The 27,347-nt window shown below is 41.5% G+C and overlaps 1 protein-coding gene across 3 annotated transcripts in view; it reads left to right on the top strand.

The window, feature by feature from the left end:
* Positions 1-27,347, top strand: part of Cerkl (CERK like autophagy regulator) — a 102,073-nt gene that overhangs the window by 40,832 nt on the left and 33,894 nt on the right. For all 3 annotated transcript variants that reach the window (XR_015684440.1, XM_087655141.1, XM_087655140.1), the window contains exon 3: positions 25,366-25,497. Coding sequence is in view for 2 of the 3 variants with exons in the window: in XM_087655141.1 (XP_087511267.1) it covers positions 25,366-25,497 (132 nt within the window). In the remaining variant the exon portion in view is untranslated. The remainder of the gene's footprint in view (positions 1-25,365; positions 25,498-27,347) is intronic.

Below are 27,347 nucleotides of genomic sequence, written 5' to 3'. Positions count from 1 at the left end.
TGCATGGGCCATGGTATGTATGTGGAGGTCAGAGCAACTTGTAAGACTCATTAGTCTTCTTCCATCATGCAGGTCTTGAGGATTGAATTTAAGAACCTTATAATGTTCTCTTTTAAATGAGCAGTTGTTTTCGGTTAAAAGAATGCTAGTGTCTGACTCTCAGTTGTATGTAATATTAGTTGGTAGCATGTGCTCTGTTTAGGGACAGGTCTTTTGCGTTCAAAGAGGTGTCATATTTGAAGTATATTCGTTGTCTTAGGTACCAGGAAATGCAATAAGACGTTAGTTATTGATCAGTCAACTGGACAGTAAAATCTTTTATGTCAGTTTTGAATGTTTTCCCCATAAGTGTACAACAATCAACACATAAAGAAACGGAGTATTATAGCTATTTTCTTATTTCTGTATTAACATCAAAACATAATCTCATGTAAGGTACTCTAAGACAGGTTATGTGATGTGCCTCCCTCCTGCAGCAGCTTAAAAATGAGATCTTCGGAGCACCACTACCCCATTTCTGGCCCCCACATCCCGGTGTGCTTTCTGCATCAGCTCACCACACACCCACTCTTCAGCTAACTGCTACGAATTCTATTCATTCCTTCTGAGTAAACCTTTGTGTGTATCTACCACTCAGAACCCAACCACTAGAAACTCTGTGCATCATCACAATGAAAGACAGCCTATCAGCACACAGCAGCCTCCAATGCCAGCCTCTTCGGCCACACAGAAGCTTGGTAAAGTCTGAGTACCCAAATCTATATGGGTGGCAACCCTGCAATTCAAATCAGAGGCTATCTGCATGATGTTAGTACTATTATTAGCATTGGCATAAAGACTTACTAAAGCTATTCATTGTGAACATGTTTAACTGTTTCCCCTCTAATGATCTCATATAGGCTGTGTCTTATAAACTGACTTGCAAATAGAAAGCCTATATTTTTTCAAGCCAAGTATTGACAATGAGTTTAAAAATAAATTTTTTCTCAGTTAATGTTCATTTCTTTTGGATTTTCTATTGATTACTGAACTGGACATTGGAAAAAGGACAGTGACATTCATCTCTATTAAATTCTGAACAATTATCAATACCGTTTAACTCTTCAAGGATTATTGTCTTATCAAAAAATTTCATTCAAAAATCCAATTTTGTCATTCTTGCATCTGAAATTAGACATGGAGACAAAGCACAGTAACCATGCAATTTTTGCTAATAAGGCAATAGAAGCATTTACAGTTTATTTTAAACCTAGAACAGGTTGCTTTCACATTTTGAATTGTTTCCATTCTAGCAATTAGCAGTGTGAAAATTTACTAAGTGTCAGCCTGTAAATATAGCAAACCATAGCATTGGATCCCCAAGAATTTCACACAATAGAACAAGCTCAAGCTGAGAATACAGAACGGCCACTTCTCAAACAATAAAGCAAAAAGAGAGACAAACTATCTAAAGATATGTGAATCTGCATTCTAGACAATTTATCTTCACTCTCTGGCCTGCTATTCCTGTACCTGAGCCTCAGAAGCTCTAACTGAATAGGTCTTGGTGGCCCCAGAGATGGGCCTCTTGTAGGAAACTCATTACTTAATCTAATGTATTTCTAGGTGAAAGAACCAGGATATTGACAACTTCAGACAACTTAGTTTTACTAATGCATTTATACAAACCCCCACACATCACACTTACCAAAGATGTCTTTGCAAACAGAACATAGACTAGTTACACTCCTGTTTCACACGTTTGCAAAAATTTGCAGACACCCATCCTTCCATCACACTGGGTCACAGTTTCTTCCCTAGACCTTTGCCCCTGTTCTGGCTTATCCTGATAGAAACTGAAAGAAAGAACTGATGGGCTTCTTCTAGTTTCTTCTAGAGTCTTCTCTCAAAGCCACTGTGTGTTTCAGCTGATGGGAAGCTAGACTTAGTCCTTTAGAAATAGTTGATTCTCACTATCCCTGAACTCAAGCAGTATTACAGAGCAATAGTGATAAAAACTGCATGGTATTGGTACAGAGACAGACAGATAGACCAATGGAACAGAATTGAAGACCCAGAAATGAACCCACACACCTATGGTCACTTGATTTTTGACAAAGGAGCCAAAACCATCCAATGGAAAAAAGATAGCATTTTCAGCAAAGGCTGCTGATTCAACTGGAGGTCAGCATGTAGAAGAATGCAGATCGATCCATGCTTATCACCCTGTACAAAGCTTAAGTCCAAGTGGATAAAGGACCTCCACATCAAACCACATACACTCAAACTAATAGAAGAAAAACTAGGGAAGCATCTGGAACACATGGGCACTGGAAAAAATTTCCTGAACAAAACACCAATGGCTTATGCTCTAAGATCAAGAATCGACAAATGGGACCTCATAAAACTGCAAAGCTTCTGTAAGGCAAAGGACACTGTGGTTAGGACAAAACGGCAACCAATAGATTGGGAAAAGATCTTTACCAATCCTACAACAGATAGAGGCCTTATATCCAAAATATACAAAGAACTCAAGAAGTTAGACCGCAGGGAGACAAATAACCCTATTAAAAATGGGGTTCAGAACTAAACAAAGAATTCACAGCTGAGGAATGCCGAATGGCTGAGAAACACCTAAAGAAATGTTCAACATCTTTAGTCATAAGGGAAATGCAAATCAAAACAACCCTGAGATTTCACCTCACACCAGTGAGAATGGCTAAGATCAAAAACTCAGGTGACAGCAGATGCTGGCGGGGATGCGGAGAAAGAGGAACACTCCTCCATTGTTGGTGGGATTGCAGACTGGTACAACCATTCTGGAAATCAGTCTGGAGGTTCCTCAGAAAATTGGACATTGAACTGCCTGAGGATCCAGCTATACCTCTCTTGGGCATATACCCAAAAGATGCCCCAACATATAAAAAAGACACGTGCTCCACTATGTTCATCGCAGCCTTATTTATAATAGCCAGAAGCTGGAAAGAACCCAGATGCCCTTCAACAGAGGAATGGATACAGAAAATGTGGTGCATCTACACAATGGAATATTACTCAGCTATCAAAAACGAGTTTATGAAATTCGTAGGCAAATGGTTGGAACTGGAAAATATCATCCTGAGTGAGCTAACCCAATCACAGAAAGACACACATGGTATGCACTCATTGATAAGTGGCTATTAGCCCAAATTCTTGAATTACCCTAGATGCCTAGAACAAATGAAACTCAAGACGGATGATCAAAATGTGAATGCTTCACTCCTTCTTTAAAAGGGGAACAAGAATACCCTTGGCAGGGAAGAGAGAGGCAAAGATTAAAACAGACACAGAAGGAACACCCATTCAGAGCCTGCCCCACATGTGGCCCATACATATACAGCCATCCAATTAGACAAGATGGATGAAGCAAAGAAGTGCAGGCCGACAGGAGCCGGATGTAGATCGCTCCTGAGAGACACAGCCAGAATACAACAAATACAGAGGCGAATGCCAGCAGCAAACCACTGAACTGAGAACGGGTTGAAGGAATCAGAGAAAGAACTGGAAGAGCTTGAAGGAGCTCGAGACCCCTTATGAACAACAATGCCAAGCAACCAGAACTTCCAGGGACTAAGCCACTACCTAAGGACTATAGATGGACTGACCCTGGACTCTAACCTCATGGGTAGCAATGAATATTCTAGTAAGATCACCAGTCCTGCTAAGACTGAACTCCCAGTGAACGTGATTGTTGGGGGGAGGGTGGCAATGGGGGGGGGGATGGGGAGGGGAACACCTATAAAGGAGGGGAGGAGGAGGGATTAGGGGGATGTTTGCCTGGAAACCGGGAAAGGGAATAACACTCGAAATGTAAATAAGAAACACTCAAGTTAATAAAAAAAAAAAAAAAGAAATAGTTGATTCTATTATAGGTGAAATAAATGATCTCAGCAACTTCCCCAGTTCTCAATACCCACTGCAGCATTCTCCTCTTAAGAGAGGGCTATGGTTTTGTATGTAATTGATTATAATTATATTGAAAAAATTAATTGCTATATTGTACAAGAAAATTATATTCTTGATTCACTCATTGACAGAGTGTCTTGAGAATAGAAGCTGATGAGCACATTCATTTTTGGGAATATCAATGTCAGATCAATTTGCAAGGAAGAAGCCTCTGTGACAGTGTGTTTTGTATAATTCAACTTCTTCTTGGAGAAACAGTTTAGGTAGGCTTTGTCAGGTTTTGCTGTGTGATTAGACTCAGAACGTTAAATGAACATCCTCTAAATGTTTCAAGTAAAATGTTGAACTAAGTTTTCATGCTGTTAAATGAATTCGTTAGCACCACTTCTCTGAATATCAGAGAGTCATTATTCTAAAACTCAGAGGCTAATGATAATGACTGACATTTATTAAGCAGTTACTATATGCCACATACTTTGTGAGCAACTTGTATGAATTATCTCATTAAATACTCATAATAGCATCAGGAACGATAAATATATTCCCATAGAAATATGGGAACAAAATTACTTATGAGTTTTGTTGTGAGGCTTGAGGAGTTGAAACAATTCATGACAACAAAGAGTGAAATGGAATAAATTAATGTTGGTTATCATTTCTTAGTTCATACACAAGAAAAGTAAAATGATGAAAGGAGATTTTAAAGCCTGAAGAATCCTATTTTTAAAGTGTGTGTATGTGAGTGTATGTGCATATGTGTGAGTGTATGTGCGTATATGGAGGCTAGAAGAAGACTTAGGCTATGATTGTCTGGGACATTGTCTACACTGTCTCCTTTGAGACACTGTATTTGCCTGGTGTTGAGCTCACCAGTTAGTCTAGACTGGCTAGCCACTGTGTTCCAGGGATCCAGCTCTCTCTGCCTGCCCAAAGCTAGGCTTATAGCTGACACTTTTGCGTGGATTCTAGGGATCGAACTCACATCCTCATACTTGCAATTCTTTACCCATTGAGCCGTTTCCCCAGAGTGTGAAAATGGTTTCCCTATATAATGGGAGTAATTTACCCCAGTTTGCTTAGATCAAATTAGTGTCCCATGAGACTGATCATCTTAGGGTGGTTGAGCTAAATTAGAACAAAACAAAAATTAGAGCTTCTTTAAAACTTAATTCTGTCTTATACTTAAGTAGAAGAAAACTTACTTTTAACTGGTTTTGCTAGTGAGGTTTTATTTTCTTCCAAAAAATGGCATTGGCTTGTTTTAAAAGAGATCATTTCTTTCCAGCATGTACATGCATCTTTCCCCCTTTTTCCTTCTCAGACTATATAGTGATCATATGTTTGCCCCTCATTCTCTATCTGCTACAGTGCTACTTCTGGACCTCACAGTTACTATACAGTTAAGACTCTGTCCTTTAAAGGAAGGATGTCAGACACTTGTTTGAAGCCTCCATATCATCTTCATTGAAGATCTCCATCTCTAGTATTCTGTTCCAAACATGAAGATTCAGAATTTTAGAGTCATAGAACAGACAATGTTTGGGGCCAGCCATCACACTAAAACTCCTGGTCTCAACACTGAAATAACTTTCCTAACATGAATCAGTATTGAGTATTCTCAGATGTCTTAGGGTGAACTACACAGATACTATGGGAAGACGTGAGAGTGGTTTTATTATAACCTAGAGGAATTTGAAAAGCTCACATAAACACACTAATATGACTAATATTGGGCTCCTACCTTTAGCAGAGTTTCCTAAACCTTGCTCAGAAACTGTAAGCTTGCGAGAGAGAGGGGGGGAGAGAGAGAGAGAGAGAGAGAGAGAGAGAGAGAGAGAGAGAGAGAGAGAGAGAATGGAATCAGTACTTGGATGAGGCCAAAATGGACTGTCAGTTTTCTGTGGGGAAGAAACGAAGTAGAAAATAATAAAGTGACAAGCCTACAATTTATGCAAATAGAAATAAATAACATTTCATATTAGGGAATAAGTTGTTAGAGATTCCTGGCACTCATCACAATACTACTGATGCTAACATAATTGTGTAATGTTTGTAAAGATATTACATGCACCTTCAGGAATCCTTTGTAGATACAACCTTTTATGGATAGATTTGATGTTGTTTAAGGCAGATGGAATATTTTCAATAGGTAACGCACTGCAACACTGTGCAATTAGCTCTTAAATTAGCCAGTTATCAGCATAAGATAAAAAATCACCTAAAGAATAAAAAGAATCAATTTTAGCTCATTTTAAAAAAATATCTCTCAAGTGGAAAATTACATATCGTGAAAACGTTCATTCGCTATTTCTATTAGTTACACACACTGGTTTCTCTCTCGTAAAGAGGAGACAAGCAAAGCCCGTTTGTGTGTGGTTTCTGGGCCATTTGCAGGAATGACTAAGGGCTCTTGTCACTCAGTTTCTGATGCTACTTCCCTTCATGTCATGATCCAAAGATAGAGGGCAGTGAGAGAGTACAGGGAAGCAGGGAGGGAGAGAGGAGAGATGGGAAAGGGATAAGAAGGAAAGGAAGATAAGTGAAGAAGTTTGACTCATTCCTAAAGCTGGCCCCTTTGTTGTTTCCCCCTGCCTCCTGGTTGGTGGTGCTTGTTCATGTGGGGGAATTGTGAGATACTTTGCTGCTTTAGTTTGGATGTGGGATGCTTCCCAGAAGCCCAGATGTTAAAGGTTGGTGCCATTTGAAAGTGGAAATCTTAAGAGGTATGGCCCAGTGTGAGGTTGTAGGTCACTGGGTTCATGTTCTCAATAGAATTGTGATCTTCGACCATCTGGAACCCTGGTGCACTGAAGCTCCCGGAAACGGCGGCACAGATCTTCCTAGTTGCTGCCGCCACAGAGAGCTCGTGGGCAGCACCCCGCGAGCAAACTTGAGCCTCGGGACCACAGGTAAGACCAACTTTTCTGCTGCAAGAGACCTGCCTGGTGAACTCGGGACACACAGAGGCAGAATTCCTCTAGGACCGGGCACTCCCTGTGTTTAACGGGAGTCCCACACCCGCGGATCCCGGCCCGCAGCAGCTCTCTGCTCCCAGACCCCGTGGGAGAGAGACCTCACCGCCTGGTCAGGTGGGCACTCCTGAGGCTGCAGAGCAGAAGAGACCACCAACACTGCTCACCGCTGCCCACATCCCTGGCCCAAGAGGAAACTGTATAACGCCTCTGGGTTCCCGTGGGGGAGGGCCCAGGAGCGGCAGGACCCCTGCATGAGACATCACCGGAACCTGAAGGAAACAGACCGGATAAACAGTTCTCTGCACCCAAATCCCGTGGGAGGGAGAGCTAAACCTTCAGAGAGGCAGACACGCCTGGGAAACCAGAAGAGACTGCACTCTGTGCACATCCAGACGCCAGAGGAAAACACCAAATGCCATCTGGAACCCTGGTGCACTGAAGCTCCCGGAAACGGCGGCGCAGATCTTCCTGGTTGCTGCCACCGAAGAGAGCTCGAGGGCAGCACCCCGCGAGCAAACTTGAGCCTCGGGACCACAGGTAAGACCAACTTTTCTGCTGCAAGTGACCTGCCTGGTGAACTCAAGACACAGGCCCACAGGAACAGCTGAAGACCTGTAGAGAGGAAAAACTACACGTCCGAAAGCAGAACACTCTGTCCCCATAACAGGCTGAAAGAAAACAGGAAAACAGGTCTACAGCACTCCTGACACACAGGCTTATAGGGAAGTCTAGCCACTGTCAGAAATAGCAGAACAAAGTAACACTAGAGATAATCTGATGGCGAGAGGCAAGCGCAGGAACCCAAGCAACAGAAACCAAGACTACATGGCACCATCGGAGTCCAATTCTCCCATCAAAACAAACATGGAATATCCAAACACACCAGAAAAGCAAGATCTAGTTTCAAAATCATATTTGATCATGATGCTGGAGGACTTCAAGAAAGATGTGAAGAACTCCCTTAGAGAACAAGTAGAAGCCTACAGAGAGGAATCATAAAAATGCCTGAAAGAATTCCAGGAAAACATAAATAAACAAGTAGAAGCCCATAGAGAAGAGTCACAAAAATCCCTGAAAGAATTCCAGGAAAACACAATCAAACAGTTGAAGGGATTAAAAATGGAAATAGAAGCAATCAAGAAAGAACACATGGAAACAACCCTGGATATAGAAAACCAAAAGAAGAGACAAGGAGCTGTAGATACAAGCTTCACCAACAGAATACAAGAGATGGAAGAGAGAATCTCAGGAGCAGAAGATTCCATAGAAATCATTGACTCAACTGTCAAAGATAATGTAAAGCGGAAAAAGCTACTGGTCCAAAACATACAGGAAATCCAGGATTCAATGAGAAGATCAAACCTAAGGATAATAGGTATAGAAGACAGTGAAGACTCCCAGCTCAGAGGACCAGTAAATATCTTCAACAAAAATCATAGAAGAAAACTTCCCTAACCTAAAAAAAGAGATACCCATAGGCATACAAGAAGCCTACAGAACTCCAAATAGATTGGACCAGAAAAGAAACACCTCCCGTCACATAATAGTCAAAACACCAAACGCACAAAATAAAGAAAGAATATTAAAAGCAGTAAGGGAAAAAGGTCAAGTAACATATAAAGGCAGACCTATCAGAATCACACCAGACTTTTCACCAGAAACTATGAAGGCCAGAAGATCCTGGACTGATGTCATACAGACCCTAAGAGAACACAAATGCCAGCCCAGGTTACTGTATCCTGAAAAACTCTCAATTAACATAGATGGAGAAACCAAGATATTTCATGACAAAACCAAATTTACACAATATCTTTCTACAAATCCAGCACTACAAAGGATAATAAATGGTAAAGCCCAACATAAGGAGGCAAGCTATACCCTAGAAGAAGCAAGAAACTAATCGTCTTGGCAACAAAACAAAAAGAAGAAAAGCACACAAACATAACCTCACATCCAAATATGAATATAAAAGGAAGCAATAATCACTATTACTTAATATCTCTCAACATCAATGGCCTCAACTCCCCAATAAAAAGACATAGATTAACAAACTGGATACGCAACAAGGACCCTGCATTCTGCTGCCTACAGGAAACATACCTCAGAGACAAAGACAGACACTACCTCAGAGTGAAAGGCTGGAAAACAACTTTCCAAGCAAATGGTCGGAAGAAGCAAGCTGGAGTAGCCATTCTAATATCAAATAAAATCAATTTTCAACTAAAAATCATCAAAAAAGATAAGGAAGGACACTTCATATTCATCAAAGGAAAAATCCACCAAGATGAACTCTCAATCCTAAATATCTATGCCCCAAATACAAGGGCACCTACATACGTAAAAGAAACCTTACTAAAGCTCAAAACACACATTGCACCTCACACAATAATAGTAGGAGATTTCAACACCCCACTCTCATCAATGGACAGATCATGGAAACAGAAATTAAACAGAGACGTAGACAGACTAAGAGAAGTCATGAGCCAAATGGACTTAACAGATATTTATAGAACATTCTATCCTAAAGCAAAAGGATATACCTTCTTCTCAGCTCCTCATGGTACTTTCTCCAAAATTGACCATATAATTGGTCAAAAAACGGGCCTCAACAGGTACAGAAAGATAGAAATAATCCCATGCGTGCTATCAGACCACCACGGCCTAAAACTGGTCATCAACAACAATAAGGGAAGAATGCCCACATACACGTGGAAATTGAATAATGCTCTACTCAATGATAACCTGGTCAAGGAAGAAATAAAGAAAGAAATTAAAAACTTTTTAGAATTTAGTGAAAATGAAGGTACAACATACCCAAACTTATGGGACACAATGAAAGCTGTGCTAAGAGGAAAATTCATAGCGCTGAGTGCCTGCAGAAAGAAACAGGAAAGAGCATATGTCAGCAGCTTGACAGCATACCTAAAAGCTCTAGAACAAAAAGAAGCAAATACACCCAGGAGGAGTAGAAGGCAGGAAATAATCAAACTCAGAGCTGAAATCAACCAAGTAGAAACAAAAAGGACCATAGAAAGAATCAACAGAACCAAAAGTTGGTTCTTTGAGAAAATCAACAAGATAGATAAACCCTTAGCCAGACTAACGAGAGGACACAGAGAGTGTGTCCAAATTAACAAAATCAGAAATGAAAAAGGGAGACATAACTACAGATTCAGAGGAAATTAAAAAAATCATCAGATCTTACTATAAAAGCCTATATTCAACAAAACTTGAAAATCTACAGGAAATGGACAATTTCCTAGACAGATACCAGGTACTGAAGTTAAATCAGGAACAGATAAACCAGTTAAACAACCCCATAACTCCTAAGGAAATAGAAGCAGTCATTAAAGGTCTCCCAACCAAAAAGAGCCCAGGTCCAGACGGGTTTAGTGCAGAATTCTATCAAACCTTCATAGAAGACCTCATACCAATATTATCCAAACTATTCCACAAAATTGAAACAGATGGAGCATTACCGAATTCCTTCTACGAAGCCACAATTACTCCTATACCTAAACTGCACAAAGACCCAACAAAGAAAGAGAACTTCAGACCAATTTCCCTTATGAATATCGACGCAAAAATACTCAATAAAATTCTGTCAAACCGAATCCAAGAGCACATCAAAACAATCATCCACCATGATCAAGTAGGCTTCATCCCAGGCATGCAGGGATGGTTTAATATAAGGAAAACCATCAACGTGATCCATCATATAAACAAACTGAAAGAACAGAACCACATGATCATTTCATTAGATGCTGAGAAAGCATTTGACAAAATTCAACACCCCTTCATGATAAAAGTCCTGGAAAGAATAGGAATTCAAGGCCCATACCTAAACATAGTAAAAGCCATATACAGCAAACCAGTTGCTAACATTAAACTAAATGGAGAGAAACTTGAAGCAATCCCACTAAAATCAGGGACTAGACAAGGCTGCCCACTCTCTCCCTACTTATTCAATATAGTTCTTGAAGTTCTAGCCAGAGCAATCAGACAACAAAAGGAGGTCAAGAGGATACAGATCGGAAAAGAAGAAGTCAAAATATCACTATTTGCAGATGATATGATAGTATATTTAAGTGATCCCAAAAGTTCCACCAGAGAACTACTAAAGCTGATAAACAACTTCAGCAAAGTGGCTGGGTATAAAATTAACTCAAATAAATCTGTAGCCTTCCTCTACACAAAAGAGAAACAAGCCGAGAAAGAAATTAGGGAAATGACACCCTTCATAATAGACCCAAATAATATAAAGTACCTCAGTGTGACTTTAACCAAGCAAGTAAAAGATCTGTACAATAAGAACTTCAAGACACTGAAGAAAGAAATTGAAGAAGACCTCAGAAGATGGAAAGATCTCCCATGCTCATGGATTGGCAGGATTAATATAGTAAAAATGGCCATTTTACCAAAAGCGATCTACAGACTCAATGCAATCCCCATCAAAATACCAATCCAATTCTTCAAAGAGTTAGACAGAACAATTTGCAAATTCATCTGGAATAACAAAAAACCCAGGAGAGCTAAAACTATCCTCAACAATAAAAGGACTTCAGGGGGAATCACTATCCCTGAACTTAAGCAGTATTACAGAGCAATAGTGATAAAAACTGCATGGTATTGGTACAGAGACAGACAGATAGACCAATGGAATAGAATTGAAGACCCAGAAATGAACCCACACACCTATGGTCACTTGATTTTTGACAAAGGAGCCAAAACCATCCAATGGAAAAAAGATAGCATTTTCAGCAAATGGTGCTGGTTCAACTGGAGGTCAACATGTAGAAGAATGCAGATCGATCCATGCTTATCACCCTGTACAAAGCTTAAGTCCAAGTGGATCAAGGACCTCCACATCAAACCAGACACACTCAAACTAATAGAAGAAAAACTAGGGAAGCATCTGGAACACATGGGCACTGGAAAAAATTTCCTGAACAAAACACCAATGGCTTATGCTCTAAGATCAAGAATCGACAAATGGGATCTCATAAAACTGCAAAGCTTCTGTAAGGCAAAGGACACTGTGGTTAGGACAAAATGGCAACCAATAGATTGGGAAAAGATCTTTACCAATCCTACAACAGATAGAGGCCTTATATCCAAAATATACAAAGAACTCAAGAAGTTAGACCGCAGGGAGACAAATAACCCTATTAAAAAATGGGGTTCAGAGCTAAACAAAGAATTCACAGCCAGGAATGCCGAATGGCTGAGAAACACCTAAAGAAATGTCCAACATCTTTAGTCATAAGGGAAATGCAAATCATAACAACCCTGAGATTTCACCTCACACCAGTGAGAATGGCTAAGATCAAAAACTCAGGTGACAACAGATGCTGGCGAGGATGCGGAGAAAGAGGAACACTCCTCCATTGCTGGTGGGATTGCAGACTGGTACAACCATTCTGGAAATCAGTCTGGAGGTTCCTCAGAAAATTGGACATTGAACTGCCTGAGGATCCAGCTATACCTCTCTTGGGCATATACCCAAAAGATGCCCCAACATATAAAAAAGACACGTGCTCCACTATGTTCATCGCAGCCTTATTTATAATAGCCAGAAGCTGGAAAGAACCCAGATGCCCTTCAACAGAGGAATGGATACAGAAAATGTGGTGCATCTACACAATGGAATACTACTCAGCTATCAAAAACGACTTTATGAAATTCGTAGGCAAATGGTTGGAACTGGAAAATATCATCCTGAGTGAGCTAACCCAATCACAGAAAGACACACATGGTATGCACTCATTGATAAGTGGCTATTAGCCCAAATTCTTGAATTACCCTAGATGCCTAGAACAAATGAAACTCAAGACGGATGATCAAAATGTGAATGCTTCACTCCTTCTTTAAAAGGGGAACAAGAATACCCTTGGCAGGGAAGAGAGAGGCAAAGATTAAAACAGACACAGAAGGAACACCCATTCAGAGCCTGCCCCACATGTGGCCCATATATATACAGCCATCCAATTAGACAAGATGGATGAAGCAAAGAAGTGCAGGCCAACAGGAGCCGGATGTAGATCGCTCCTGAGAGACACAGCCAGAATACAGCAAATACAGAGGCGAATGCCAGCAGCAAACCACTGAACTGAGAATAGGACCCCCGTTGAAGAAATCAGAGAAACAACTGGAAGAGCTTGAAGGGGCTCGAGACCCCATATGTACAACAATGCTAAGCAACCAGAGCTTCCAGGGACTAAGCCCCTACCCAAAGACTACACATGGACTGACCCTGGACTCTGACCTCACAGGTAGCAGTGAATATCCTAGTAAGTGCACCAGTGGAAGGGGAAGTCCTTGGTCCTGCTAAGACTGAATCCCCAGTGAACTAGACTGTTGGGGGGAGGGCGGCAATGGGGGGAGTGTTGGGAGGGGAACACCCATAAGGAAGGGGGTGGGGGAGGGGGATGTAAAAAAGAAAAAAAAAGAATTGTGATCTTCAAGAAGGCATATTTTTCACGTAATCAGTGATAGTAAGATACCAGTCACAGGGCTGAGCAAATGTGCTTTGAGAACAGCTGACTACGGGAGAAGAAAGATAGAAATTTGGGAAGGAGAAAAACAAGGAAGATCACTGTAGAGCCTTATGGGAGTCAGAGAACAACATAAACCTCAATTCTGATAACTATTACCAACCTGTATTGAAAGAACCTAGAACGTGAGGCATTCTACGGACAATGAACGCACCTAACATTTTGATTTCTTGGTATCAATTTCTACTCAAAGAAACTCGGAATGTTGAGAAGCTTATTGGTTCCAGGGCTGGGCCAAGAAAGGCAACTACAAAGTCTTGAGTCACTCAGTTTGCTGTTACTGTTCCAAAATGCTTGACTGAGTCAATTTGCACAGAGTTTATTTTAGCTCCTGATTCAGAGGTTTCAGTCCTCTGTTTCATGGTCCCATATTTAGAGTGTCATGTGTCATGGTGAGGCCATATAACAGAAGAAATTCTGTTTATCTCAGAGCTGAGTACAAAAAGAAAGCAAAGGAAAGCACACCATGACTCCTACAGAGATTAAAGCCATAACCTGTTTTCAGAAATGTCTTCTCTATTGATCTGAACATTTTCTGCCAATTACAAAGCATATTATGCTTCTCCGATTTCAATGATTAAATCAGTTTGCTCTTTGACATAGGACCTTTTGTGTTTGTGACATAGTGTTCCTGCTGACTTCCAAAGCAGGGTCTCCCCTGTAATCTTCAGGTGTAATCGGAGTAACAGAAATTTCTGGTTTCTTTGGAGACTCGGTTGTGCCATGTGATGCTTTTCTGGAAACTGTCTTATGAGAGGAAGCTTTTGCTGAAGCAGACACATGGGAGAATGTTTTGTTAAGAACAGACATGTAGTATTTTTCTAGAGGCAGCTTGAATAAAGAGCATGTGGTATTTTGCTAGAGGGGACACTTGAGAGAACATGTGACATTTGGAAAGGATATATGTATAACCTAAAAGACAGTGGCCAATGCTGTGTGGTATTGGTGTGCCTTACCATTCTTTGCTGGCCATCATTGGGCTTTGCTGATGCTGGTCTTCATTGAGGATGCTAGGTGATAATGGTGCACCCTACCATCCTTTGCTGGTCATCATTTGTTGTGACTTCATAGTGAGAAACACACCAAAAAGCTTCTGGTAGTGTTTCTGTGGGCTCTGGCTCATAGGCAGAGCCTTATGTCTTCTTCTGGATTGACCCGCCTTTACTACCTCATAAATGATGTTTGTGAGTAGATCAAATTGCCACTGCTGATTGATGTTAACTGAACTACTGATAACCTGACACACAGATTGGATTTGCTCCAAAGAACTATTTCTAAACAGGTCCACATCCTCCTTTGCTCTATTAACCTTTCTTTCCCATTGCCTCTGGTGTGTGGTAGGCTAGAAAGGAGGTTAAAACATTTAAGAATCCTTATTAAAGGTAAGTTTTGAAAAATCTAAGCCTACATGTAATCCCTAGCTCCTGGGGGCTCGGTTTGCAGGGGTCATTTCATTTACGACCTTGACCTACTCAATTTCTTACCTATGCCATTCAGTTTTGTTTCACCTTTCTAGTCCTTCTTGTACCCTGAGTTTAATTTGCTGTTTGATTTCTAAATTTTGGATGTGGAGGTTCATTTTTGCTCTTATTTTATTAATGCAGAGGTTAAAGACCCTTGAATTCTCACAGCTATGTATGATGTAGCTCATAGAGGACAAAAGTGAAGTATTTTTTTTACCATAATCTTTAAGTAATTGCAGTTTTTATTTGAATTTCCCCTTCCACCTAGACACCACTTCATAGAGATTAAATCTAAATATGTTACTCTCTCACTGGTTTTTATTATAATTTCTGCTCCCATAAATGACTCTGCCCTTCATGAATGTTCTCTAAAAGTTCTGCTTCTACCTCTGCTGTGCTCTTGATGTTTTTTATTAGATATTCAATCACATTAAGGTCACTTGAATATGTTATACTACATGTTAATTTTCTTCTTGCTGGGACTCAAACCAGGGAGATGTGCCTCATGGGTGCTAGGTAAGCACTGGCCATCAAGCTCCAGTTGTAGTTTATATTTCCCTGATGGCAAAGGATATGGACAAGGTTTTTGTTTTATTTTTTCCTTCTTTTCCACAGATCCTTGGAAATCCTCCCCTTCTTCCACATCTCTCTATTTTGGGACCTGCTTTTTCGTTTGTTTTAGAAAAGACCATCTCACAGCAGATTTCCTGCTCCTCGAGTTCTAAAAATATTTTTGAGGCTTCTTTTATAATATTTTCAAAGCCATAGCTAAGAAGTTTTGTGTTACAAATGTATTAGTTGGGCACAAGCATCCCAACATTAATTTTTAGATAGAATATTTACTCACCATTTGTGTATTTTTTTCTTTTTATGACTGTGTATCTAGTTTATCTGTTCATTTGTTGATTGGAGTATTTGGTTTTTCTAGTGTTTGGTTCTTGGAGTTCATTCCATGGTCTGGCTATTAACTGCCATCTGATGTGTGGTTGGCAGGATTTTTCCCATTCCAGATACTGTGTCTCCCCTTGGCTGTTTGTTCCTTTGAGCTTTTGAGACCTTGCAGATAACTGAGAATATTTTTTTTAAAACCACCCCGAGTTATCACACTCACATGTGATCCAGAATAAGCTACTTTAGTGAAGCTTTCTAACTGTAAATTATTAGATTAAAAACAGTCGTGAGATAATTATTTGTTATTTTATAATTTCCTGCTTTGGTGGGTAATTAAATGTCCAATTGTGTAATCAAATTGATTCTCGAGATGTTAGCTGTATTTAAATAATAATCATTGTAACTGAGCCTATGGTTGGTTAAGTGTAACATAGTCTATTGGGTGAACCCTCTCCTATCTGCCTCGCCTCTCACTTGTTCACTCTTGCTCTAACTGGAGTGGGGTTCGTTATAGTCTAAATAGTGAGGCATTTAGATCATCCCACCAGCAGGTGATTTGTTCTGTTAATCGTCCTTCCCTTCATGTTAGCTGGTAGAAAAAGATTTGTTCACGTGGGCAAGCTGCATGCAAATTTTATTTTTTAACTGAGTCAGACTGTGGCACTAGAATTGTTTATATCTCTAGGAGTAAAGTTCAGTACACATATGCTTCTGTTTGACAATACAGGGGAATCAATGCATTTCAGTATAAATCACCTAAGGTAGAGACTATCTTCCCCTCTACGCTCTGCTGGGAAATAGTGAGGTCTTCCCCGAAAGGCTTTTACCACTGCTGTTACTCATTAACAGGACATGGTTTACTCTCAGAAACTCTCAAACGGTGCTTCTAGCAGCGGTTAGCTGAGGAGTTTGTTTCTACCGCTTGGCCTTTAGCTCTCTAATAATTTGGTTGCCTTCTTGTGTAAAATAGTTGCAAATATCTGAAAAACTATCGCAGGATCCTGGGCTCCTAACTTGTGTTGAGCACCCTGCCATTCCCATCACACCCCAAACTCAAAAAGCGGCACAGATGTGAGTCTGGGGGTGGTGTCCCTGCAGCTCTCGGGAGCCTTTGTTTGGAGAACACCCTGATTAACCCCCACCCTTCATGGTTCATTGACTCACTGATAGATCAAGTTTAAACTAGTACATATTAGCACATTTGTTACTAACACAGGAGCAGTTGGCCATTCTGTTTTACACTGCTGGTTCATTGCAAACTGGCGTGCTAAAAAGGTCCTTACTCCAGAGTATGAATTGAGAGGTTACCAAGGGACTGAGAATCCAGTCAGTTGCATATTAATGTTGACTGGTGCTTCTATTTAAATCCTGGATTATCTACTGGGGAGGTGCTTTACCATTGTACAGTTATGAATAAGTGATCGCTGCCACTGTGAAATTCATATTTTTCTAAGGGGTGGGGATTTAAATATCTCAGTATAGCTTTATATTAATCAGTCTGTCCCTGGATGAGGTCCTGAATCTGATGCCTGGTGTTGTGCCAGGATAAAATGTTGATCACTGGGTTCTTTGTAGCTGCTGGTCTGACATCTATCCTCGTCCTGTTTCTATATTCCCATGTTCTGTGAAAATGTTTCTGTTCAGTCCACAAAGCATACCTGTTTTCTCATCAAACAAAAAACAAACAAACAAAAAAATTCCCTTTTAGTTTATTTGGCACTTTTTTTTTAAAAACATTAAAAAACAAACAAACAAACAAACAAAAAACCTTAAGGGACCACACCTTACCTGCCTCACTCCACTTTCAGGGTCTCAGAGTGCTTTTACATAGTTCGTTCTTTTCATGGAAAATAGGCTCACAGAATCATCTGGCAATAGTAAGGGGTGCATTTTGCCTGGGCTTCATTGCTCCCCGCCAGTGCTGTCTTCTGGGCCCCCTGCTTCTCAGCGTCTTCCTTTCTCTCGTGAGATGACGAAGGCTGAACGCCCAGTGGAGCTCAGGGACATCACACTGAGTGCAAGACAAGGATTGGAAAATGGAGGCTGCCTCACAAAGCAAACCGTTTTCTCTATACGAAGGGCAGCGTGGCACTCCAGCTCTACTGCTGGCCTTGGGTTATGATTGGTTTGTTTCTGGAAAGTGAAATGATTTACGTTCTGAGCAAAAGGATCAGCATGTATTCCCTACGCTGCTCTTAGTTTAGAAAAGCATTTGCCAGCTCTTAAATATTTTCTGCCAACTTTAACTTTCTACCTCTCAATGTGAGACGGAGGCTGGAAACCTGAACCTGGCAGTGAAGAAGTGGTTACCCTTTACATGCTCAGTACGTCTTCCAACAAATTTAGACGGCCATCATGAAACCCGGTTCTGAGAGATCATTGGTTCTCCACCAAGTATTTGTCTAAGCCTTTCCTTGCTATACCTGAGCAATTAACACAAGTGCTCTATGCTCTTTTGTCTGTTTCATATCATATCATAGCATTTTGGAAATTGTTCTACAATACAGTTTGTTACCTTGTTAATATTGTTAATTGTACTTCTTTAATGCAACTGAAATCTGTTTTATATTTTTCTATTTTTATTCTCTCAGTGTGTGTGTGTGTGTGTGTGTGTGTGTGTGTGTGTGTGTGTGTATGAAAAAAAGTAGAACGCAAAGCTTTTGATGCAAGGGGATCCTGTCCTACTAATACAAGAGGAATTTAAAAGGTTAAATAAATACACTTCCAGTCCCCTAAATGATGATGTGTGCTACCAGGAAATGGAAAGGTAGTATTTGCCATTGTGACTTTCCTGCAATGATGGACTGCAATACATGGAACTGTAAGATAAGCAGCCCCCCCTCCAAGATTGCTTTTAGGTCAGGGTATTTTATCACAGCAATAGGAATAACACGGGAACAGTACCTGTGTGTACATCACCTTGATATTATAGTTCTTACTGCTTTCCCATGTTTGTGTTAGACACAGTACCACTGTGTTACAAAGTAGATCATAGACGCTGTAATATATCTACCTGATGAAACTTTAATGTAATTTCTAACTTAAATGTACCTTTAAAACCAGACATTTCATGAATACTTAGATATCATTATCCTCCAAACTTACTTATTATCACTGGTCCCTATCAAAACCATCACGTTTCCTACAATATACTTTGGTTAATTTCTATGTCTTTCTTTTAATTAGTTATATTTAAATGATATTTGATTTTTCCCCCAGTTGTTGTGTTTTCTTAGACATTGATATTGGAAGAACCCCGATTATTGGGTCCATTGACACTTTAGTGGATGTAAGGGTTGCTAGGATAGTTTGTCCTGGCCGCTAGACATCCTGATGTGACTTTAAAAAATGAGTTGCTGCCCTGGAAAGGACCTTCCTGATTAGTAAAGGAAAAAATTTTGCCTAGAAAAAGAGGCAAAACTCTGATTCTCTTTACAGTGTGTTCATGGAGTTGACGTCAGCATGACAATACACATGTGAAAAGGGAAGACGGGGATCGGCCCTGGATCTGAATGCTAATAATCATACGACATGATATGTTAGCAGCCAGATAGTATGTGTCTGACTTCTGTGGGAAAACACTCAAGTTATCCCTCCCACATACTGGAGATGACAGGATGGTCTTTTATCAGTATGCGTAGACGGGGCCTAGACTGGTGGGGCCAACGGATGCAGACAGAACACCAAACAAGTGGATTTTTCTAACAGTTGGTAAGAGGGGATGTAAAATGATTATTATTGCTGATAAAAGTAGTTGCTAACATAACAACCTAAGAGCTTACAGGGAAACCCTATGATGAAAAGTGGGAGAATTAAAGATAGTTTATGGGCAGAAATCAGTAGTTTTGATTTCTAGAGCTGATATAAAGGAAGGAGATGGATGGGGGAAGCTATATTGACAGCAACAACAGAAAAGGTGAAACAGTACAGCTGTTCAACGTTTATAGGAAAATAGTTATCGTGGTCCTGAGGAATGTAGAAGTAATTATGTGGAAATATGTGTTTTTTAAAGAAATTGAATATCATAAAACTCTTTAAGGTCAATTTATCTTAATGCAATCCTATAGGATACCAGAAGGATATGTAATGCTAGATAAATTGATTTTAACTATCACTTGGGTATGACTCAAGCAAGTGTTTAGCATGTGCAAGGCCTTTAGGTGAATTCCCAGCATTCCAGATATCAACAGCACCTACAGCAAAGCGGTACACGTGACTAAATGAACAGCCCTCCGAACTCATACCGAGGAGCCGCACCTTCAGCATTTTTGTGCATCTGAGGGTGGCATTGAACTCTGTGGGCTGGGGCTGGGCTTGTATCTCCTAGGCAAGCTACGTGGGTACAAACCCTAGCATAAAACATGGAGAATCCAAGCTATTAATCAGGGAAACAAACAGAATCCATGGGAAAAGGCTGATCAGTTAATGAGTGATGTTGGGTCAGGTGGGCTGCCAAGTGGAGAAAATATAAAGTCAAATTTCCATTTGATTTCTTCTGCCAGAATGAATTTCAGATAGAATCTTTAGGAGTACAAAAACTGAGACCACAAAAATATTAAAAGAGAAATAGAGGTGTTTAAAGTCCCAAAGGCCTTTTAAATATGACATAAGATTCAGGGGCCATAGAGTAAATGCCAGAGAAACTCAGTGGGAAGTACATAAAATGGAAATCTGAGCAGGAAAAGCCATAAGTAAAATACACAAGGCCAAAGAGACCATTGCACAGAGACCAAGGCATTTCTCACCATGCAACAAGCAACCGCGATTTTGCTACAGGCCCCAGCACCGTTATAACTAAAACAACCAGGGGAGCACAGAGAACTCACTTGAAAAGTATGGCATGGTGTACGAGCTTGCAGAAAAATGGAAGCAACTTTTAAATATTCGCATTTTCCAACCTCTCGCATAAGAAAACACTAAATTAAAACTAGAATGAAATTGACGTCTTAATTACATATCCTTTGTCAAAGAGAATCCAACCCAGGTCTCCGACTCGGAGGCAGGTGCTTTAACCGCTGAGGCATCTCACTACCCCCAAATCATCTTTAAAATAACCAGTGACCAGAAACAAGGGTGACACAGGGTACATGTGCGGACTGCTTGTGCAGGCCTACATGTTTCTGGAAGGATTCCTAGAGCCTTATTGAGTGTCCGCCCCCCAGGAGGGGAGTTAGGTGTCCTGCAACCTGCAGATTAAAGAGGTTTGGAGGTCTGTCCCTTGTTTATCCTTTCACTTGTCTATAGAAGGTTCGCAAATTCACATTTCCACTGAGGTCCTTGGGGCAGAGGAAAGCATTGGCCTAAGGCCTCACCTGGACCTGGCTTCAGGTTTGAACAGTGTAGTCAGCTGGCCAGGATGGTCTGTAGAGAGCACTAGCCTTGGGCAATGCTGCTTCTCTGCTAGTTTTGCCCGAGGCTGAAGAGAGACGTTCTCAGATCCACAGCGCTTAGGAGCAAACCCTCTAGCCAGAACTATAAACAGTGCGATTTCTACCCCAACACCAAAGAAGACTCCTCCTTACTGAGCCCATCCTCTCGTGCTCTGCAAGACTAACACAGCACTGTTCCTTGCTTCCTGCAGCTTCAGACACCCTCACTCTGTCCTCTGGGAGGAATGATCCGCCATTAGCAAAGCCTACACTTTCACCTGCTTACCACACCCCACACACAGATGGATTCATTCTTGACTTAGGAGTGCCCCAGCTCTCCTGAGGGCCTACAGCTCCCCCTGCAGTCCTCTAACAGGGTGACCACCTCTGTGAACCATTCATCCCTGGAGATGCTACTGTCCTCCTCCTCCCTCCCGGTTTGCACTGCCTGTACAAGTTGTTGTTTTTTTCATTTTCGTTTGTGCTTCCTCTTAAAGACTAAAGCCTCTGTTGGCACTTACTCTGCTATGCTACGCTGGGGGCAATCTGATATTTTCACACATGTTCTGTCAGTCTCCATGTCGAATCCATCAAAGCCCTCGAGTCTTTTACTTGAAACACTCCCCCATAATCATTTTCTGTGATTGCTAATGTTTTAACAGGGTCCCACTATACGGCTCTAGCTGATCCAGACCTCTCTATGTAGTCCGAGTGGGCCCTGATCAGAGTAGGTGCCGTAGATGTTAAAATTAGATATTGCATATATTTTTAAAGTGGAAGAGGTTCTGACCCTTTAGATACGACCCCTGAGGGGAAAAGTGCCTACAAGGGGTCAAAGGTGGGTACGTGTGGGAGAAGCCGAGAGGTGCATTGTGCATAACTCTGTATAAGAAGTGGTGGCACACATTGCATCTCTCTGTTTCGGTTCCACTTTTAAAATACGTGCAAAATCTAATTTTAACATCTATGGCACCCACTTTGATGCAAGAACAATCATTTTCTACTCAGAATGTGAGCCAGCTGTGCTGACTTTGTCTTCCTGTGGTTCTTCTAAGAAGAACACAAGTTTCTACACAGAGGCCAGAGTGAGCCTATTTAAGACCAGAGGTTATATTACTGCTTTGCTCAAAATTCACCATGTATCTCTTTCTAAGCAGCAAAAAACAAAGTCCCTAGAATTAACTGGAAAGCTCTGGGAGAGCTGCCTTTCCCTACTGGGGAGTCACCTACACCTCTCTCTCCTATACTGTGACTTTGTCCTCAGAACAGATACCTCTGGCCTAGTCTGAATTCCTTTGTTTCTGTGTCCAGCCATTAGGATGTCACCTTTGTAAGGACAGGGGCTTCAGTAATGGAACCTTAGATCCCCCACTTCTGCCTGATACACAGCAGGCACGGAGGTGTTGGTGACAAAATTAGGATCATAGAAAAATGGAGAAACTAAAGTCAGGTTATACAACACCAACTGTATGGAGACCGTCTGTTGACAAAAGAAAGTAGACCCTCAGGCTAATGTAGACCACTAAAGTAGATGGACAAGGGAGGATTACTTCTGACTATTGGTGCCTGAAGTTTAGAGCCGGCTCCTGGCTCTGGCCTGGTGTAACAAAAGCAAACCAGACATTTGCCTGCTTAGTTCTTCATTAAGAGACAGCAACAGTATTCCTGTCAGATCGAGAGTCTCACAACATGCAGCTGCCGTTGCTTCAGTATCTTGTAAGGGGGAAAGTTGAGGATTATGTAAATAGTCATCCGGTGGATCGGTGATCTCTTACTTCTTGCTTGAATCAATTTTTCTAGTTTATGAAAATAAGGTTGGTTTTGTTTGTTTGTTTTGTTTTTTTTTCTTTTGCTTTTCTTTTCTTTTTTTTTTCTGTCATTTGCTTAGTGTCCATGTAACCTGTCAAACTGAACGCATAAAAAAGCCTGGCGCACTGTAACGAATTACCGTCAAGCCTCCCCCCCTTTTTTTTTTCTTTTTTTTTTCCGGAGCTGGGGACCGAACCCAGGGCCTTGCGCTTGCGGCTCTACCACTGAGCTAAATCCCCAACCCCCTCCCCCCCTTTTTTAACTGAATTGTGATTGGTTAGTGGAAGCCCCAAGATGTTCCATCAGACCCTGTGGTATAAATGCTACAAGAACAAGTTAATGGAGGAGCCTGGAGTAAAATGGAAGCAGAACAATGAAATGGGCCAATTCCGGGGACGATGAAGAAAGGCTCCCTCCTGGGAGGAAGTGGGGTTTGGAGCCAGCCTTGAAAAACACTGGTAGCATTTTTAATTTTTTTAAAGCCTGTTTGAAACAGAAACAGAAAACTGCCTGAAGGAAGAAGGCCCAGAAGCGGCTTTGGCGTCTGATGCAGGGTAATGGCCAGAGTTGTCATAAGGGAGTTGAAGCCCCCAGGAAAAGCCCAGCCCAGGAAAAGCCCGTGTTAACAGAGCTCCGTATGCTCACTTAGGCTGGCAGCGTCTAGAAGTTCCAGCCTTGTCGGACCGTTATGAATTGGAGAGTAGTGGAGGAAGGCATTCTAGATGGGAATAAAAAGCCCCACGCAAACACTCCTTTCTTCAAGAGGGCTTTTCCAGACCCCTGAGAAGCAACACTGGCTTAAACACCCCCGTACATCCCCAGTTCTCCCCACACACTCCCACCCCACAAACTCCCATCCCCATACAGTTCCCCACCACACAAACTCCCAAAGTTTTTCACGCCTCTGCTTTGAGTCTAGATGTCCCTGCACGGTTGTTTCATACCAGCTGCATCTTCTCTGGCCAGCTAGAAAACAAAGGTCCCATAAGTCTTTCTTGAAGGTTAAATGGAAGAGGAGAGGAACTGGGTTCGGGTGGCATTTGCAGTCTCTCACAGCCATATTAAGGGATCTGGGCGGCAGTGTCCACAGCAGAGATGACGGAGTAGCTTCGAACAGTGAAATGCTGGAGCTACTCAAACCAGGGGAAGCACAGGCTGGCGTGGGCGGGGGCCCTCCCTATCCCACCAGGGGTTGGTGGTGAGAAATACAGAGGGCCCAGGAGCCAGCACTTGCAATATAGGATTCTCAGGGCTCATTCAGATACGAGAACTAGAAAAAGCAAGGCATGAGACAAGGACGGGGGTCTCAACATGTGTAACCAGGAGGCCGGTGAAGCTTCTCATCCAAACAGAGACCCTGAAGTTTTCCTGGTAAAAATGTCCAAAGACTTCCACATGGTTCTTCCATTCCTCATCCCCAGCCCTCCCTGATTTCAAAACAGTATGTGCTGGTTAAATAAGTTCATTACTTCAAATATCATGAAAGAGAAAAATATTCCATGCGTAATATATAAAACATAGAATTTGCTATAAATGGACACTTACTTTCACTTATCTTTAGGGACGATTTTATTAAAAACAAATGTTAACTGCTTTAGTAACCTTAAAATGCTGTCTTCTGAGAGCAGCTTACCACAAAAGAAATGGTTGTCAGCTTCCTTTTGGCTCCTGCCCCTTCCTAACAACAGACAATTTGCTCTGCACCTGCTCCAAGTGGGTTCTCAGTGCTAAGCATCTTGTGAGCCCAGAAAATTGCAGTATCAAATCTCAATCCCAACTGTGAGGCAGCACAGTGACCAATTGCCTTTGGGGAGGGGCGCTTTCCCATTCCCCAAGAGAAAAGCACTTTCTCCCCTCCCCCTCCTGGGATTTGAACTCTGACCTAAAGCCTCCTTTTAGCTACCAGCATGCACTGCACTGGTTGATAACAGTGACCCACCCTTGCTCGCTGAGTTCTGTCCCTGGGTGTCCAGTTCCAGTATATATATATATATATATATATATATATATATATATATATATATATATATATATATATCGGAGGAAAAGAAATGCACCTCCATGTTTGTCACAGCTCACAGCCTGTCTCCACAAAGCAGTGCTTAATCTTCGAGTGAGTCAGCCAGCGGCCATCAGCGTTGCTCGTGTGTTTGCGAGTTACTGCTGCTGTTCGTATCCTTCTTCCTGAACAAAATAAAACACTTCTTATAATGCGTGACTTACTCTAAGAGGGAGCGCACCGGGTTTCACCTGTAGGAAAGCAGCTGGTTAAAAATGAAGCCACATCCAAGCAAGAATATAGGACGCAAATAGCAAATGCCATTGAGATGCGTGTGTGATATTCTGACGGACAGCCTAACTTTACTCATTTTCATTTTAGGTTTCGCAAACAGGCCAAAGGCTCTCAAGATCCTCCTCAACCCTCAGAGTCACAGAAAGGAATCTGTCCAAGTCTACTATGAGAAGGTCGAGCCGCTGCTGAAGCTTGCGGGCATAAAGACTGATGTGACAAGTGCGTTTTCTTTTTTGTCTGCGTGTTACTTTACTGCTTAACACTCCACAGGGAGCCCACAGCCGTCCCACCTCGGCATGGACAGCTCTCATAGCACTAGGGCTTTCTTCCTGTGTCCTGTACCCCGTGCCAGCTTCACAGCTACCATTCTCTCGTTTGCTTTTTTCATTCTTTTCTTGTACCATCTTGTATTGAAACGACAATATGTTAGACTGGGTGATATTCTGTACCGGATGGTTTTGGATGTCAAGGTGACACAAGGTAGTCATCAGAGAGGAAGAAGCCTCAGTTAAAAAACATGCCCCCTTGAGATCCTGCTGAAGGCATTTCCTCAATTAGAGATCAAAGGCAGAGGGCCAGACAGCTTGTGGGTGGTGTCATCCCTGGGCTGGTGGTTTTGGGTTCTATAAGAAAGCAGGCTGAGCAAGTCATGGGGAACAAGCTAGTAAGAAACACCCCTCCATGGCTCCTACATTAGTTTCTGCCCCCAGGACCTTGCCCTTTTTGAATTCCTGTCCTGACATTCATCAATAATGAATAGCATGGGAGTTTGAGTCACAGAACCCTTTGCTCTCCAACTTGCTTTTTGGTCATGGTGTTTTGTCGCTACAGTAGAAACCCTGACTACGGTGACTTCTTTCACGGTAACAATTATTAGGGATTATTTGAAAGAAAACTATGGGTTTTGACATCTTCAAGAGGCTGTGTGCTATTTTCACATTTCTGCCTAGTGTTTTTTTGTGGCTCCTCCCTTCAGTAGTTTGTTCTTTTTTGGTTTTGACCCTGACCCCTGCTGGTTAGGTCAAAACTAAGCACTGTGCTGCTGGTTTTAGTTGATTTTGGAGAAACCAGGAACTTGATCCATTGTTGAATATGAGTATACCTAGCCTCTTGCTAAGGGAGATGGGAATTAGATATCAAAAAATTAATAGAAAGAATGTCAGTAATGTCTTTTTTGGGCATTTGCATTTTGGTGACCAAATTCCCCTGCTTTATTAAAATTCAACTTAGGTCCACCAGGAAGGGTGACATTGCTTACAGCTAGAAACTTCCTGGCTTTAATCCCTTATAGCATCACCGTAGCAGAAGGAATCCGTGTCCACACTGTAGGCAATAGAGTCTACTATGTAACCAGTCTGAGTCTCAAAGTCCTAATGACATGTTTCTCAAGGAGGGACCTGGGTTTGCTCAACTGTAACAGGTGGAAATGGCTCTTAAACTGTTAATAGGGTCTCTGAAATTCAGTGTCTTGAAGGGCTCTAGTAGAAAGAAGTTGCTCCCCAAAGAAACTCTGTGGAAAGCTCCATCACTCCTATGGCATTTGTCAGCATAGAGGTTGAAGAGAAGTTACTGGCGCTAAGGAGGAACCTGATGTGGCAACCCATGCCTGTAATCCTGGCACACGAGAGACTGAGGAAGAAGACTGGGGAGTCTGAGGCCAACCTGACCTATAAAGCAATACATGATTTATTAAAAACAAACAAAATAACGATAAAATAAGAACAAAACACAAAAATACCCTCAAGTGAACTGTTTTTATAGTAAAAAAAATGTTAGCTTTTATGGCTATGACTTTGAGAGCACTTACAAGGGAAATAAACAATTCAGGTTCATCCCTATTTTCTATTGAATAGTTCCAAAGATGGGAGTGATTTGAGATCTAAACTTAAATGAATATCAAGCTCATTAGCAGCTCTTATATTTTCCACATGCGAGCACCACACATGAGCATTACCATGTATCAGTCAGTTTATGAACCCATCACTGGAACCAAAGCACTATATACTATATACTTTGGAATTTAAGGCAACGATGCCACTTGTGCCCCAGCTTTTGAGGTAAACCTCGCA

The sequence above is a fragment of the Rattus norvegicus genome, chromosome 3, assembly GCF_021556685.1.
Source record: "Rattus norvegicus strain SHRSP/BbbUtx chromosome 3, alternate assembly SHRSP_T2T, whole genome shotgun sequence".
NCBI lineage: Eukaryota > Metazoa > Chordata > Mammalia > Rodentia > Muridae > Rattus > Rattus norvegicus.
This window is presented reverse-complemented; position numbering and strand designations above follow the sequence as displayed.